Genomic DNA, 16457 nt, shown 5'->3' on the forward strand with positions numbered 1-16457 from the left:
CATGTGAAACTAATGCTTATTAGATTGTAGAGAAGAATGCATGCTCTTTAGCTATTTATTTTTTTGAGATGGGAGTCTCACTCTGTTGCCCAGGCTGGAGTGCAGTGACATGATCTTGGCTCACTGCAGCCTCCACCTCCTGAGTTTAAGCAATTCTCCTGACTCAGCCTCCCGAGTAGCTAGGATTACAGGCATGTACCACCATGCCTGAGTAATTTTTGTATATTTAGTAGAGACAGGGTTTTGCCAAGTTGGCCAGGCTGGTCTCAAACTCCTGACCTCAAGTAATCTGCCCACCGTGGCCTCCCAAAGTGCTGGGATTACACACATGAGCCACCATGACAGCCTGTTTTTTGATTTAAATGTGCCTTCTCTTTGCATTGAAATATGTTCACTGTGCAGGCATTTTTAACATATAGTCCAGAACAAAAAGAAGTTAGTGCCTCACTTTCAAGACATGGAGAAACACAAAGAGATTTATGGAGAATTGCCTTCCAGTGGACTCAGCTCAGAGACAAAGGACTGAGCGCAGTGATACATGTGAACAGGGCCTTTAGGTGACTATCACAACTGTGTGGCAAGAGTCCCAGAGACCAGGTCCTCAAGCTCAAAGGTCACTTTCCCCATTATGAACCTGCCACAGTAGGATAATGGTGGGGATTCTGGCAGAAGGGTAGGGCCTATTAGTCCAGTCTATTCTTAAAGATAAATGGCACCACACCTAGGCCTATGCCAAGCATCTAGTTTCAAATAGGTGAAGATTAGGAAAACCGAACCACTTATCATTTCCAGAACTCAGGACACATTAGTGAGACTCCTGCAGCTTGGTGGCCCTGCCCTAACCTATTGTAGCTTCAAGATGTCATTCATGTTGTGTTGATCTAGTCTGCAGGCAGGCAAACTGCATCTGATAGGCCAAATCTAGACCACAACCTGTCTTTGTAAATAAAACTGTACTGGACTACAGTCACACTCATATTCACTTTTGTCATACAATGGCAGAGTTGAGTACCAGTCCATAATATCTAAAATATTTATTATCTGGCCCTTCACAGCAAAAGTTTGCTAGCCCATGTTCTAGTTAATCAGGAAGAAAACAGAACAATGGTTCTCCTAAATGTTGGCTACACATTCTAATTGCCTGACTATATTTCAAAATATGTTGATGCCAGGAACTCCACCATATATCACTGAATCAGAATATCAGAGTGAGGGCTGGGAACTGGTATCCTTTCCATCCCCCCCGACTCTAAAATGCAGCCAGGTTTGATAACCATGGGAATAGAGGCTTTATGACAAGAGGCCTGAACCCTTTACAAGTGTAGTGATGGCTGTAGAAATCTGAATCTTACTCCCTCATCTCAGAGTAAGGGAGAAGGAGAGGCTTACACTGGCAGTGCCTGGGCTAGCCCTGACCTAACCCCATGGATACAAACATTGGCCTGAGAAAGAAGAGTGCCCGAGCCAAAGGCCATTTGATCCCTTGCTTTGGCACTAGCTGAGAATACTGCCACAATAGTTCATACAAAAGTCAGAGAATTAACAGGTGGTGTCAATTTCTATTCTCAGAAGGGAGGCATAACCTGTATTGATGGGTCAAGTCAGTCCTTGAGCACTTAGTGGGCCTATTCCATTGAAGGTGCAGATAATCATTAGTGAAGTATGCTCAAATAGAGGGTTCAAGATGCAGTGGCTGGCATATGTGACATGGTACTAGTGCAGAGTGGGAGTTAACATACTACAGTTATGAGTAATAGAGAATCCCAGCTGATGATTCAGACTTTGAGAATAGGTCGTAAAAGGCATTACAAGCTGGGCATGGTGGTGCACCTGTAGTCCCAACTACTCCAGAAGCTAGGGTGAGAGGATTACTTGAGACCAGGAGTTTGAAACTGCAATGGCTGCATCTGTGAATAGCCACTGCACTCCAGCCTGTGCAACATAGCAAGACCCCGTCTTTAAAAAGAAAAAAAAAGTCTTTACTGCATGTTGCATGTGTCTTCACTGTCTTAAAGCCACTCATTGTGGCAGAAACCAAATGCCATGTCTTGGAGGACATTCAAGCAGCCATGTGGTGAGGGACCATAGTCTCCCACTTACAGCCATGTGCATGAGCCATTTTAGAAGTGGATCCTCCATCCCCAGTCAAGCCTTCAGATGACTGTAGATACAGCTGGTATCTTGACCTCACATTTGTGGCAAATCCAAATAGAAAACCACCCAGTTAAGCCATCCTCAATTTCCCAAATTTCTGTCCCACTATGTCAGATAATAAATGTTTACTGTTATTGTAATCTGCTAAACTAGTAATAGATAATTAATACAACCATCAGAAATAGCTATTTAATATTGGGCTTTTTAACTTAACTTTTAACATGGGGCATAATATTATCAGATGTTTCACCTTCAAAATAAAATTTTCAAAGGGAAATTTTACACTTGAGTGTGAGCTGGACTTAGTGGTTCATTTCCAAGGAATAGAGTATGGAAGGGAGAAAACGATTTCTTTTGACATATCTGACATCGATATAAAACTGGGATCAAGTAACTGCAAAATTCTGCTAATTAAATGCATCAACAGTAATTGCTTTTCATATGTGATATAAAATTGTTAGAAAATAATTTTAGAATAATTATCTTAGTGAAGAATCATGCTTCACCATACGTAAGTGTACCTTTTGCAGTAGCATGTGATAAATCACTCTTTGAGCACAGTCACCTTTGAATAATTATGAATTTTTGAAGTAGATGAGACTGTTCATTTTGTAAAATTTGCTAAGTACTGGTATCTCCCTGACTCCTTCCCCTGATATATGGTAAGTGTTTTCTTTCTTTCACAATTTTCCATTGAGTTTAGACAAAATAAAACCAAAACTTAGGAGTTGTTAGAAAAGGTTTGATGTTGTGACAGGACACTTACAGTCAATTACAACATAGGCTCAAGAAGGCTCAAGTATATTTAAAACCTAATTTATGACAAGCAGCAAAGCGAAAAATAATGTTACTTTGCTGAAGCATATTTTTTGTTTTAATAGCCTGTTTTAATTGTTCTGTAGTTCTATTAGTATGAAATGTGTGTGTAAGTTGATAACTACAAAGCCATTTTGATTGACTGAATATCAGACTTTGGGTAAAATCATAAATTATATGGGCATCAAAATCAATTTCAGATTCATTTTGGCATCATAGCTTTCTTAAGTTAGAAAGAACACTCTATTTAGCATATAATCTGTACATGGATTACCTGCATTGTGGGGGTTTTAAGCATGTCCACTCATTCTTTGACATTTCTCTGTCCAAAAAGCGAAGTCTGCTTCTCTAGCACTTGAGTGTGAGCTGGACTAAGTGGTTCATTTCCAAGGAACAGAAGAGGAAAGGGCGAAAACAATAACCACATGAAGTACATGTACATTTATTTCAAAAAATGACAAAAACCAAAAGAAAATTATAAAATTGAAAATTAATCTCACTTATGAATACACAGAACAAGATTATCATAATTTATTTGTAAATGAAGATTCAAAATGTGAAAATAAAATATTTTAAATCCACAAGTATATTATTAGTAATACTACTGATCATGACCAATTTGGTTTTATGCCAGGATGCAAGGATGGCTCAAAATTATGTAATCCACCATAATAGAGAAGTGGGAGTGGGGAACTACTTGCCATCTTAATATATGTAGGAAAAGTATTTTGTAAAACTCATCATCCACTCAGGACTTAAAAATATTAGCAAATAGAAACTTCCTAACCTAATATAGTGGAAGTAGCTAAAAGCTGGGGATATCACATTTAATGACTTAAAATATTCCATTTTAAAGTCAATCAAAAGACAAAGGTAACTGCTAAGAAGTCTTGCCAGCTAAGAAAACAAAGTAAGATGTGAAATTCATAGGCACTGTTTTCAAAACTTAGGCAGACTATGACAGTTCATTTTTTGCAGGCATGAGAGGGAGTATGTATTGGGATAAAGGAAGGTTAAATGAAGGGAAGTAATTTCCAATAAATGTAACTACTTAATTATAATCTTGTGACAAACAACTACAAACTATTTTTAATAATGCATTCTTTCCATGACAGAAAATGTAACCTTTTCACTTTGTAAAAGCTGTCAGTTCAATTACTAGGGAAGAATTAGGCTTTGATTACATAGAATTTCTATTTCATTTCTTCCTTTTTTCCAGCAACGGCTAGATTCCCAGCAACAGAGTCTCTGGAAGATCTTACCCAAGGAGGAAGGCAGTTTTTTCCAACATTTCTAGCATTATGACTTGGTTGGCTCACCTGCAAGACAGTGTCACATGCTGTTCAGATTTCTTAACACCAAATCTAAAGTTGAGAGAGAGTTGTGTTGTTTTTTGCTGAGACAGAGTCTCGCTCTGTCACCAGGTGCCATGCTGGAGTGCAATGGTGCGATCTCAGCTCACTGCAACCTCCGCCTCCTGGGTTCAAGCAATTCTCCTGCCTCAGCCTCCCGAGTAGCTGGGACTACAGGCGCACGCCACCCCCCCGGCTACTTTTTGTATTTTTAGTAGAGACTGGGTTTTCACCATGTTGGCCAGGATGGTGTCGATCTCTTGACCTTGTGATCCGTCTGCCTCGGCCTCCCAAAGTGCTGGGATTACAGGCGTGAGCCACTGCCCCTGGCCGAGAGATAGTTTTTAATTTCTATAAACCTGTCAATAAAGATTGGCTGGTATGTTTAACTCTGGTCTGGGACCCTGCTAGCTAACCTTTCACTTACCGAATTTGCCAGAAGAGTATCTTCAAACTTTATCACCTACATATGGATAAATAAAATTTAGGAAAGTATGTACACTTTCATGTATTTTTAAGTTGATAACTAACATTCATCATCATCAATTTAATTAAGTGCAAATAAGATACTTTCCAGTGGTATACTGTAAATACTTCCATTTTCAAAAATAAAAACTTTTATGTCTTTCTTTTAAGTGTAATAGAATCTAAGTACCATAGCAATTTGATTCCCACCATTATCAACGTAATAAACAAGCTCTTTAATAGTCAGACATTAAACATCATTCATTGGATCTTTGTTTACATTTTGCTTTCCTCGCAGAATTATAGTATATTTTAGTGCTTCAAATATTTATCTCGTAAGGTACTTCTCTGCAACAAATATGAATAGAAATTAAAACAATTTAATTTCCTATGACTAAAAGGCTGTATTAAAAACTTTTATCTAAATTATTACAATAACTATTAGAACACAGTAGATAATATCACAAATAGGAAAAATTTTATACATAAATATTAAACATAATAATCTTAATGAAAATTCATCTGAGAATCAAGACCAATTTGTAGTGTTTTTCAAGACCATCTTTCCACGAGTATATATTAATTATAACTAGAATATGGTATCAGCCAACATAAATTATATTCCCATTTTTCCTATCTATAGATGAAATCACTTTTAATGTAAAACAAATAGATGAGAAGGAAGTTTTGTTCTAACTTTTAATTTTCATGGGTACATAGGTATATATATTTATGAGGTACATGAGATGTTTTGATACAGGTAAGCATGTATAATCATCACATCATGTAAAATGGAGTATCCATCCCCACATGCATTTATCATTTGTGTTACAAACAATCCAATTATATTCCTCTAGTTATTTCCTCTTTTTGAGGTGGAGTTTCGCTCCCGTTACCCAGGCTGGAGTGCAATGTCGCGATCTCAGCTCACCGCAACGTCCACCTCCTGTGTTCAAGCAATTCTGCCTCAGCCTCCTGAGTAGCTGGGATTACAGGCATGTGCCACCATGCCCAGCTAACTTTTTGTATTTTTAGTAGAAACAGGGTTTCACCATGTTGACCAGGATGGTCTCGATCTCTTGACCTCGTGATCTACCCGCCTCGGCCTCCCAAAGTGCTGGGATTACAGGCTTGAACCACCGTGCCCGGCCTCCTCAAGTTCCTTTAACTTGTGCAATTAAATTATTGACACAGTCACTTTATTTTGCTCTCAAATGCTCAGTTTTATTCATTCTACTTTTTGTACCCATTAGTCATCCCCACGTCCACCCCCTACCTCGTCTCCTGTCCCATTACCCTGAGTCTCTGGTAACCATCCTTCTACTCTCTATCTCCATGAGTTCAATTGTTTTAATTTTTAGATCCCACAAATAAGTGAGAACATGCAGTTTGTCTTTCTGTGCTGGCTTATTTCACTTAGCATAATAACATCCAGTTCCATCCATATTGTTGCAAAGGACAGAATCTCATTCTTTTTAATGGCTGAGTAGTACTCCACTGTGTATAAGTACCACATTTTCTTTATACAGAGAATGAGGATTTGTAATAACTCAGTCCTTTGTCACTCAGTGCCACTGCATCCATCAATTTTTTAGTTCTATGTCCAAAATGAAATAAACTTTAATGATTTATGGCTGACAGCCTGACTAGGCTTTTCTTTAATTTTATTGAAAGCAAATAACTGAAAAAACCAGTGAGTGGCAAAAAAGGGTGTTAGCCATTATTGGAGTCTCTTTCGTAACACATTTCAAATGACCTGTATAGACTCCAAGGAGTTTGTTTTGCTTTTCCCATCTTGACAATTATGAAACTGAGACAGATGGGTGAAAATTATGCCTTTCTTTAAAAAAAAAAGAAAAAAGAAAGGACATATGTGAAAGGGGAAGGTGGGAAGAGAGAACCAGTCTGAGACAGGTATATAAATGGGAAGATCAAATTTTGGGAAGAGTACAGAGGAAATGAGAATGGATTAAAATTCTCCTTGCACAAGAGCCTCTTGAAAAGTCTGCGTGTGCACTATTGGGCTAACCCCTGTTTTAGATATAAGGGTACACACTATATCTGGGATTTCAGAATGAATATATATCAATTAGTATTTCTGTTAATGAATTAAGGTGCACTCACTTGTGCACACTGGCTGAAGTTAAACTGATGAACTTATCTGGAGAATGGAGGGGTGTACAGTGAAGTGAAAGGCAATCATTACTTAGTCAAGAAGCCCTTTTAAAGGGTGTCCTAGTCTTAACGATAAAGACACTGGTGAGGATTTGGCCAAGGAAAAACTTTAGCCCATGGATTGACTTGTTTGTATGTTTTCTTACCTTGCAATAAATTGAATATTATAATGTCTCTTAAGGTGAGTCTCTTTTGTTAATTAAAATTGTCATAAATCTATCAATGTATACAAGTTAAAAAAAAAAAAAGTTAAATTCAAACTAAAGTGCACAGTGAGTTTCTGAACCAAGCCAGATGGTATCCTGGTTTGAAGAGATCAGATAAAAAGGGAATGTGCGATCCACAGCTGACTTCACCAGTGCTTTCACATTCCAGCCTCTGTCCAACTAAGCATGAGAGGGCGGGCGAATGCATATAACAGCTCATGAAAGGAAAATAAATCTTGGGACCCCAAAATCACTAAGCTAAAGGGAAAAGTCAAGCTGGGAAGTGCTTAGGGCAAACCTGCCTCTCATTCTATTCAAAGTCATCCCTCTGAGGCTCACCTAAGATAAATCCATATCTGATTGCTTCCTCTCTCCTACTGTTTATGTGAAAATGCAGATTCACCGAACCAGACTAAATTGTATATTCAGTGGAAGGCTGATCAAAGACTCAAGAATGCAATCTTTTGCCTCTTACCTACTTCTAACGTGGAAGCCCCGACTTTAAGTTGTCCTGACTTACCAGACCGAACTAATGCACATCTTACACATACTGATTGATGCCTCATGTCTCCCTAAAATGTATAAAAGCAAAATGTACCCCTGACCACCTTGGGCACACGTCTCAGGACTTCCTGAGGCTGTACCATGGGCACATTCTTAACTTTGGCAAAATAAACTTCCTAAATTGACTGAGGCTTGTCTCAGATATTTTGTGTTCACAAGCTCTACATGGATTTAAGGCATAGAAGGTAGAGGTTTCCCAAAAGTGCTCAAGCAGGGACACAAAAATATTGTATGTGCATATATGATTGCTATAAAGGTTATACTTATGTATAAATGTTATAAAAGCAAAGACAAAGAACGGAATTGACATTCTAAGACTAACTAGGTAACTGCTTCTCTCTAGTGGGAGCGTTTGTCATTAAACAAATTGTGGGGACTTCTCTGATTTAGAATATACTTTTGTCAGGCCAGCTACTTTACTTAAAAATTAGATACACTTACAGATATAGACACATAGATGAGGATATCTGCTTAAACAAGAGAGCCACCAAGGCAGTAAGAAATTGAAGGGTCAAGACCATGTCCAAAAGGGAAGTGCAAAGGTGAGAATGACATTTAGCACCTATTTTCCCCTGAGGCAACTCAAAAAAAAAAAATTGAGGCAATTCATAAACAGTAGCCTAAGGTTAAGAAGCTAAAAAGTGGGACAAAATGAGCAAAAGAATGAGGCCCAGAAGTTTAAAAGGTAAGCAGAATTTTAGGCTGTCTTACATGTCTGGGAATACAAAAAGAAAACCAGCAATCTGAAATGCTCTGGACTGAGAGTTCAACAGCAAGCATAGCTGGACCCAGGACGGCCCAGCTCTGGCGGAGGGAAGGTCATCTGCCATTACCGAGGCAGTCCACCACTACCGAGGCAGTCCACTATTACCGAGGCAATCCACCATTACTGAAGCCATTAATGAGGCAGACTGCCATTACCGAGGCAGTTCTAATTATACTTCTATAAATAAAACTGCAAGGAAGTTCGCACAGCAGCTCAGCAACGCCTCTGCTGGCAGACTGTGACTAGGCTACCTCCTCACTGGACAGGGCATCTCTGGAAAAAGGCAGCGGCACATTAGGAACTTATAAATAAAGCCCCACCTTCCCAGGAAAGAGCATCTGGGAAAAAAAGGGAGTTATGAGTTCTGCTGCAGCAGCCTTAAGCGCACCTGCCCAGCAGCTCTGAACAGAACAATAGATCTCACAGCACAGCACTTGAGATCCTATAAGGGACAGACTGTCTCCTCAAACAGCTCACCAACCCCCATATATCCAAAGAGACACCTCATAAAGGAGAGCTCAGGCTGACATCTGGTGGATATCCTTCTGGGACAAAGATAACAGAAGAAGAAACTGGCAACAACCCTTACTGTTATGCAGCCACCACAGGTGATCCCCAAGCAAGCGGTTTCTGGAGTGGACCTCCAGCAGTCCTACAGCAGAGGTGCCTGACTGTTAGAAAGAAAACTAAAAAACAGAAAGAAAGAACTGAAAAAAAGGGGGCTGAAATAGGGAGTCAGGTGATCTGACCCGCTGAGCCAGATCACTATAACACCTCTCCTCCTCTAAGGGATCACAACTCCTCACCAGCAAGAGAACAAAGGTGGATCAAGAATGGGTCTGATGAACTGACAGAAAGAGGCTTCATAAAGTAGGTAATAAGAAACTTCTTTGAGCTAAAAGAGCATGTTCTAATCCAATGCAAAGAAACTAAGAACCTTGAAAAAAAGGTTTGACAAAATGCTAACGAGAATAAACAGCTTAAAGAAGAATATAAATGAATTGATGGAGGTGAAAAACACAAGAACTTCACAAAGCTTACACAAGTTTCAATAGCTGACTCAACAGAACAGAAGAAAGGATATCAGAGGTTGAAGATCAACTCAATGAAGTAAAATGAGGACCGGGCGCGGTGGCTCACGCCTGTAATCCCAGCACTTTGGGAGGCCGAGGCGGGTGGATCACGAGGTCAAGAGATTGAGACCATCCTGGTTAACATGGTGAAACCCCGTCTCTACTAAAAATACAAAAAATTAGCTGGGCACGGTGGCGCGTGCCTGTAATCCCAGCTATTCAGGAGGCTGAGGCAGGAGAACAGCCTGAACCCAGGAGGCGGAGGTTGCGGTGAGCCGAGATTGCGCCATTGCACTCCAGCCTGGGTAACAAGAGCGAAACTCCATCTCAAAAAAAAAAAAGAAAGAAAGAAAATGAGAAGGCAAGATTAGAGAAAAAAGTGTAAAAATAAGTGAACAAAGCTTACACAAGTTTCAATAGCCGAATTGACCAAGCAGAAGAAAGGATATCAGAGATTGAAGATCAGCTCAACGAAATAAAACAAGATTAGAGAAAAAAGTGTAAAAAGAAATGAACAAAGCTTCCAAGAAATATGGGATTATGTGAAAAAACCTAATCTAATAGGTGTACCTGAATGTGACAGAGACAATGAATCCAAGCTGGAAAACACTCTTCAGGATATTATCCAGGAGAACTTCCCTAACGCAGCAAGGTAGGCCAATATTCAAGTCTAGGAAATACAGAGACCACAACAAAGATATTCTGCAAGAAGAGCAACCCCAAGGCACATAATCATCAGAATCTCCAGGGTTGAAATGAAGGAAAAAATGCTAAGGGCAGCCAGAGAGAAAGGTCAGGTTACCCATAAAGGGAAGCCCATCAGACTCACAGTGGATCTCTCAGCAGAAACTCTACAAGACAGAAGAGAGTGAGGGCCAATATTCAACATCCTTAAGGAAAAGAACTTTCAAACTAGAATTTAATATCCAGCCAAACTAAGCTTCATAAGTGAAGGAGAAATAAAATCCTTTACAAACAAGCAATTGCTCAGAGATTTTGTCACCACCAGGTATGCCTTACAAGAGCTACTGAAAAAAGCGCTAAACATAGAAAGGAACAACCAGTACCAGCCACTCCAAAAAACATCCCAAATGGTGAAGAAACTGTGTCAACGAATGGGCAAAACAACCAGCTAGCATCAAATTGGCAGGATCTAATTCACACACAGCAATATTAACCTTAAATGTAAATGGGCTAAACGTCCCAATCAAAAGACACAGACAGGCAAACTGGATAAAAAGCCAAAACACATCAGTGTGTTGTATCCAGGAAACCCATCTCACATGCAAGGACACACATAGGCTCAAAATAAAGGGATGGAAGATTTATCAAGCAAATGGAGAGCAAAAAAAGAAAAAGCAGGAGTTGTAATCCTAGTCTCTGATAAAATAGACTTTAAAACAACAAAGATCAAAAGAGACAAAGCACATTACATAATGGTAAAAGGATAAATGCAACAAGAAGAGCTAACGATCCTATATATATATATGAACCCAATACAGGAGGACACAGATACATAAAGCAAGTTCTTAACCACCTACAAAGAGACTCAGACTCCCACACAGTAATAGTGGGAGACTTTAACACTCCACTGTCAATATTAGACAGATCAACAAGACAGAAAATTAATAAGGATATCCAGGACCTGACCTCAGATCTGGACCAAGAAAACCTAATAGATATTTACAGAACTCTCCACCCCAAATCCACAGAATGTACATTCTTCTCAGAACATCACACCCACTCTAAAACTGACCACATAATTGGAAGTAAATCACTCCTCAGCAAATGCAAAAGAACAGTCTCTCAGACCACAGTGCGATCAAATTAGAACTAAAAATTCAGAACCTAACTCAGAACTGCACAACTTCATGGAGACTGAACAACTGGCTCTTGAATGTTGACTGGATAAACAATGAAATGAAGGCAGAAATAAAGATGTTCTTTGAAACCAACAATAATGAAGACACAATGTACCAGAATCTCTGGGACACATTTACAGCAGTGTCTAGAGGAAAATTTATAGCAATAAATGCCCACGTGAGAAGCAAGGAAAGATCTAAAATCGACACCCTATCATCAAAATTGAAAGACCTAGAGGAGCAAGATCAAAAAAATTCAAAAGCTAGCAGTAAGATCAGAGCAGAACTGAAGGAGATAGAGACATAAAAACACCTTTCCAAAAAATCAATAAATCCAGGAGCTTTTTTCAAAGATCAACAAAATAGACTGTTAGCCAGACTAATAAAAAAGGAGAGAAGAATCAAATAGATGCAATAAAAAACAATAAAGGAGATACCACCACCATTTCCACAGAAATACAAACGACCATCAGAGATTACTACAAACAACTATATGCACGTAAACCAGTAAACCTGGAAGAAATGGGTAAGTTTCTGGACACTTGTACCCTCCCAAGCCTAAACCAGAAAGAAGTTAAAACCCTGAATTAACCAATAACAAGGGCTGAAGTTGAGGCAGCAATTAATAGCCTACAACCAAAAAAAGCCCAGGTCCAGATGGGTTCACAGCCAACTTCTACCAGACATACAAAGAGGAGCTGGTGCCAATCCTTCTGAAACTATTCCAAACAATCCAAAAAGAGTGAATCCTTCCCATATCATTTTATGAGACCAACATCATCCTGATACCAAAACCCGGCAGAGACTGAACAAAAAAATAAAACTTCAGGCCAATATCCATGATGAACATAGATGCAAAAATCTTCAATAAAATACTGGCAAACCAGTATTTTGACTGCAATAGCACATCAAAAAGCTTATCCATCACAATCAAGTAGGCTTGATCCCAGGGATGTAAGGCTGGTTCAACATATGCAAGTCTATAAATGTAATTCACCACATAAACAGAAGCAAAGACAAAAATCATATGATTATCTCAATAGATAGAGAGGGCCTTCAACAAAATTCAACAACAGATTTTTATGCTAAAAAACTCTCAATAAACAAGGTATTGATAGAACATATCTCAAAATAATAAAGGCTATTTATGACAAACCCACAGCCAATATCATACTGAATGGGCAAAAACTGGAAGCATTCCTTTGAAATCTGGCACTAGACAAGGATGCCTTCTCTCACAACCTCTAATCAATACAGTATTGGAACTTCTAGCCACAGCAATCAGGCAAGAAAAAGAAATAAAGGGTATTCAAATAGGAAAGGAGGAAGTCAAATTGTTTCTATTTGCAGATGACATGATTGTATATTTAGAAGACCCCATTGTCTCAGCCCAAAATCTCCTGAACTGATAAGCAACTTCAGCAAAGTCTCAGCATACAAAATCAATGTACAGAAATGTCAAGCATTCCTATACACCAATAACAGACTTAAAGAGAGCCAAACCAAAAATGAACTGCCATTCACAACTGCTACAAACAGAATAAAATACCTAGGAATACAACTAACAAAGGATGTAAAAGACCTCCTCAAGGAGAACTACAAACCACTGCTCAAGGAAATAAGAAGACACAAGCAGGAAGATGGCCAATCACTAACATCTCAGGATTGAGCTCCCAGCGAAAGCTCAGACAACTAGAGGACGCCACACTTTCAGACAAATTTTGGTCGCTCACAAAGCAGAAGATTCCCAGTGGAGGAGCTCCACGGGTCACCAGCGCAACTCTTGTGGCTGGCGCGGCAGTTTCATTGGCACCTCAGCGCGGCAGCTCTCAGTGCAGAGTAAACGGGACTGGTTCCCCTTCTGACCGAGGTTTGGAGGAGCCACATGGGTCGCCAGCGCGACTCTTGTGGCCGGCGCAGCAGTTGTGCCAGCACCTCAGTGCGGCAACACTCGGTGCAGAGTAAACAGGACTGGTTTCCCTTCTGACCGAGGTTTGGAGGAGCCACACAGGTCGCCAGCGTGACTCTTGTGGCTGGCGCAGTGTTTGTGCTGGCACCTCGGCATGGCAGCTCTTGGTGCAGAGTAAATGGGACGGGTTCCCCTTCTGACCGAGGTTTGGAGCTCCGGGAAGGCAGAGTCGCCTATTACGGACTCAAGAAGGAAGCCAGACTGGAGATTCCCAGGCAGAAAAGCACTATCAGTCTTAACGTCGCTGTTTTGGCCGCCGCAGTGGGTTGCTCATATTTCGGCCCTGGGAATTAACAACTTGGACGTCCACTCAGAGACCTAATTTGAAAGTTGGTAATTACAAAGACGACAGGTGGATAAATTTAGAATGATGGGAAGAAACCAGCATAAAAAGGCTGAGAATACTCAAAATCAGAACACCTCTCCCTCTAAAGAGGATCACAGTTCCTCATCAACAAGGGAACAAGACTTCATTGAGAACAAGCGCATCCTATTAACAGAATCAGGCTTCCAAAGATGGATAATAAGAAACTTCTGTGAGTTAAAAGAACATGTTGTAGCCCAATATAAAGAAACTAAGAACTTTGAAAAAAGGTTTTGATGAAATCCTAATGAGAATAGACAACTTAGAGACGAATATAAGTGAATTAATGGAACTGAAGAATACAATGCAGGAACTCCGAGAAGTATGCACAGGTTTAAACACTTCAAATTGTTGAAGCAGAAGAAAGGATATCAGAGGTAGAAGTCTAACTTAATGAAATAAAACAAGAAGACAAGATTAGAGAAAAAAGGATAAAAAGAAATGAACAAAGTCTCCAAGAAATGTGGGACTATGTGAAAAGACCAAATTTACGTTTGATAGGTGTACCTGAATGCGATGGAGAGAATGAATCCAAGCTGGAAAATATTCTTCAGGATATTATTCAGGAAAATTTTCCTAAACTAGCAAAGCAGGACAATATTCAACCCCAGGTAATACAGAGAACACCACAAAGATATTCCTCAAGAAGAGCAATCCCAAGGCAGATAATCGTTAGATTCACCAGGGTTGAAACGAAGGAGAAATTACTAAGGGCAGCCAGAGAGAAAGGTCAGGTTAATTACAAAGGGAAGCCTATCAGACTTACAGCAGATCTCTCAGCAGAAACTCTACATGCCAGAAGAGAGTGGGGGCCAATATTCAACATCCTTAAAGAACAGAACTTTCAGCCCAGAATTTCATATCCAGCCAAACTAAGCTTCACAACTGAAGGAAAAATAAAATCTTTTATGAACAAGCAAGTACTCAGAGATTTTATTACCACCAGGCCTACTTTACAAGAGCTCTGAAAGAAGCATTACACATAGAAAGAAACAACCAGTATTAGCCTTTCTAAAAATATACCAAAAAGTAAAGAGCATCAACATAAAGAAGAATTTACATCAACGATTGGATAAAACAGCCAGTTAACATCAAATGGCAGTAATCCTAAATTTAAATTGACTAAATCCCCCAATCAAAAGATGCAGCCAAAACCCAATGGCATGTTACATCCAGACCCATTTTCACATGCAAGGATACACAAAGACTCAAACAAAGGGATGGAAAAAGATTTATCAACCAAATGGAAAGCAAAAATAAATAAATAAATAAAAAGCAGGAGTTGCAATTCTCATATCTGATAAAATAGATTTTAAAGCAACAAAGATATAGTGGTAAAAGGATCAATGCAACAACAAGAGCTAACGATCCTAATACCCAGATACATAGAGACTTAGACTCACTCAATGAGACAGAAAATTAATAAGGATATCAAGGACTCGAACTTGGATCCAGAACAAGTAAACTTAATAAATATTTATAGAGCTCTCCACTTTAAATACACAAAATATACATTCTTGTCAATACCTACTCATAGGTTTAAATGAAACATTGATTGGCCATTATTAATACCCTTTTTTTTTTTAGAATAAAGCAACATTTCCCTTCTCTCTCTCTCTTTTTCTTCCTCTCCTTCACTCCTTTTTTTTCTTTCCTTCTCTCAAAAAAAGAAAAAAAAAGAAATCAACTTGTAGACCTCTAGATCCAGGTCAGCAATGTCTCTCTCATTGCTCGATTTCCTTCCTTCCCTTCTCTCCCTCCCTCCCTCCCTCCCTCCCTCCCTCCCTCCCTTCCTTCCTCCCTCCCTTCCTCCTTTCCTCCCTTCCTGCCTTCCTCTCTTCCTAAAAAACAAAAAATAAATAAAAAAAAGAAGACACAAGCAGATGGAAAAACATTCCATGCTCATGGTTAGGAAGAATTAATATTGTGAAAATGGCCATACTGCCCAAAGTAATATACAGATTCAATGCTATCCCCATCAAGCTACCTATGACCCTCTTCACAGAACTGGAAAAAAGCACCTTAAACTTCATATGGAACCAAAAGAGAGCCCGCATAGCCAAGTCAATTCTAAGCAAAAAGAATAAAGCTAGAGGCATCATGCTACCTGACTTCAAACTATACTACAAGGTTACAAAATAGATGGGAAAATTAGAAAATTAATTATAAACTATCTTAGTAATTACATTATATAAATTAAGTAAATGGTACAATTAAGAAGAAAAATTGTCACACTGGATAGAACAGATTATACATTTTAAAGGCATGCTTTAGAAAATTGTGGTCCTCAGTGGAACAGAACAGAAACCTCATAAATAACACCACACATCTATAACCATCTGATCTTCGACAAACAGAACAAAAGCAATGGAGAAAGGATTCCCTATTTAATAAATGGTGCTGGGAGATAGCTAGCCATATGCAGAAAACTGAAACTGGACCCCTTCCTTACAGCTTATACAAAAATTACCTCAAAATAGATTAAAGATTTAAATGTAAAACCCAAAGGCATCAAAACCCTAGAAGAAAACCTAGGCAATACCATTCAGGACATAAGCATGGGCAAAGACTTCAAGACGAAAACGCCAAAAGCAATGGCACAAAAGTTAAAATTGACAAATGGGATCTAGTTTAACCAAAGAGCTTCTGCACAACGAAAGAAACTTTCATCAGAGTGAACAGGTAACCTAT

The 16457-nt window shown here is 39.2% G+C and overlaps 1 protein-coding gene across 2 annotated transcripts in view; it reads left to right on the forward strand.

The window, feature by feature from the left end:
* Window positions 1-7857, forward strand: part of HEMK2 (HemK methyltransferase 2, ETF1 glutamine and histone H4 lysine) — a 30053-nt gene extending 22196 nt beyond the window's left edge. For both annotated transcript variants that reach the window (XM_017967167.4, XM_017967168.4), the window contains one exon: window positions 7566-7857. In XM_017967167.4, coding sequence (XP_017822656.4) covers window positions 7566-7726 — 161 coding nt within the window. In that variant the 3' untranslated portion in view covers window positions 7727-7857. The remainder of the gene's footprint in view (window positions 1-7565) is intronic.
* The last annotated feature ends 8600 nt before the right edge of the window (window positions 7858-16457 follow it).

This window comes from Callithrix jacchus, chromosome 21 (assembly GCF_049354715.1).
Source record: "Callithrix jacchus isolate 240 chromosome 21, calJac240_pri, whole genome shotgun sequence".
Classification (NCBI taxonomy): Eukaryota; Metazoa; Chordata; class Mammalia; order Primates; family Cebidae; genus Callithrix; species Callithrix jacchus.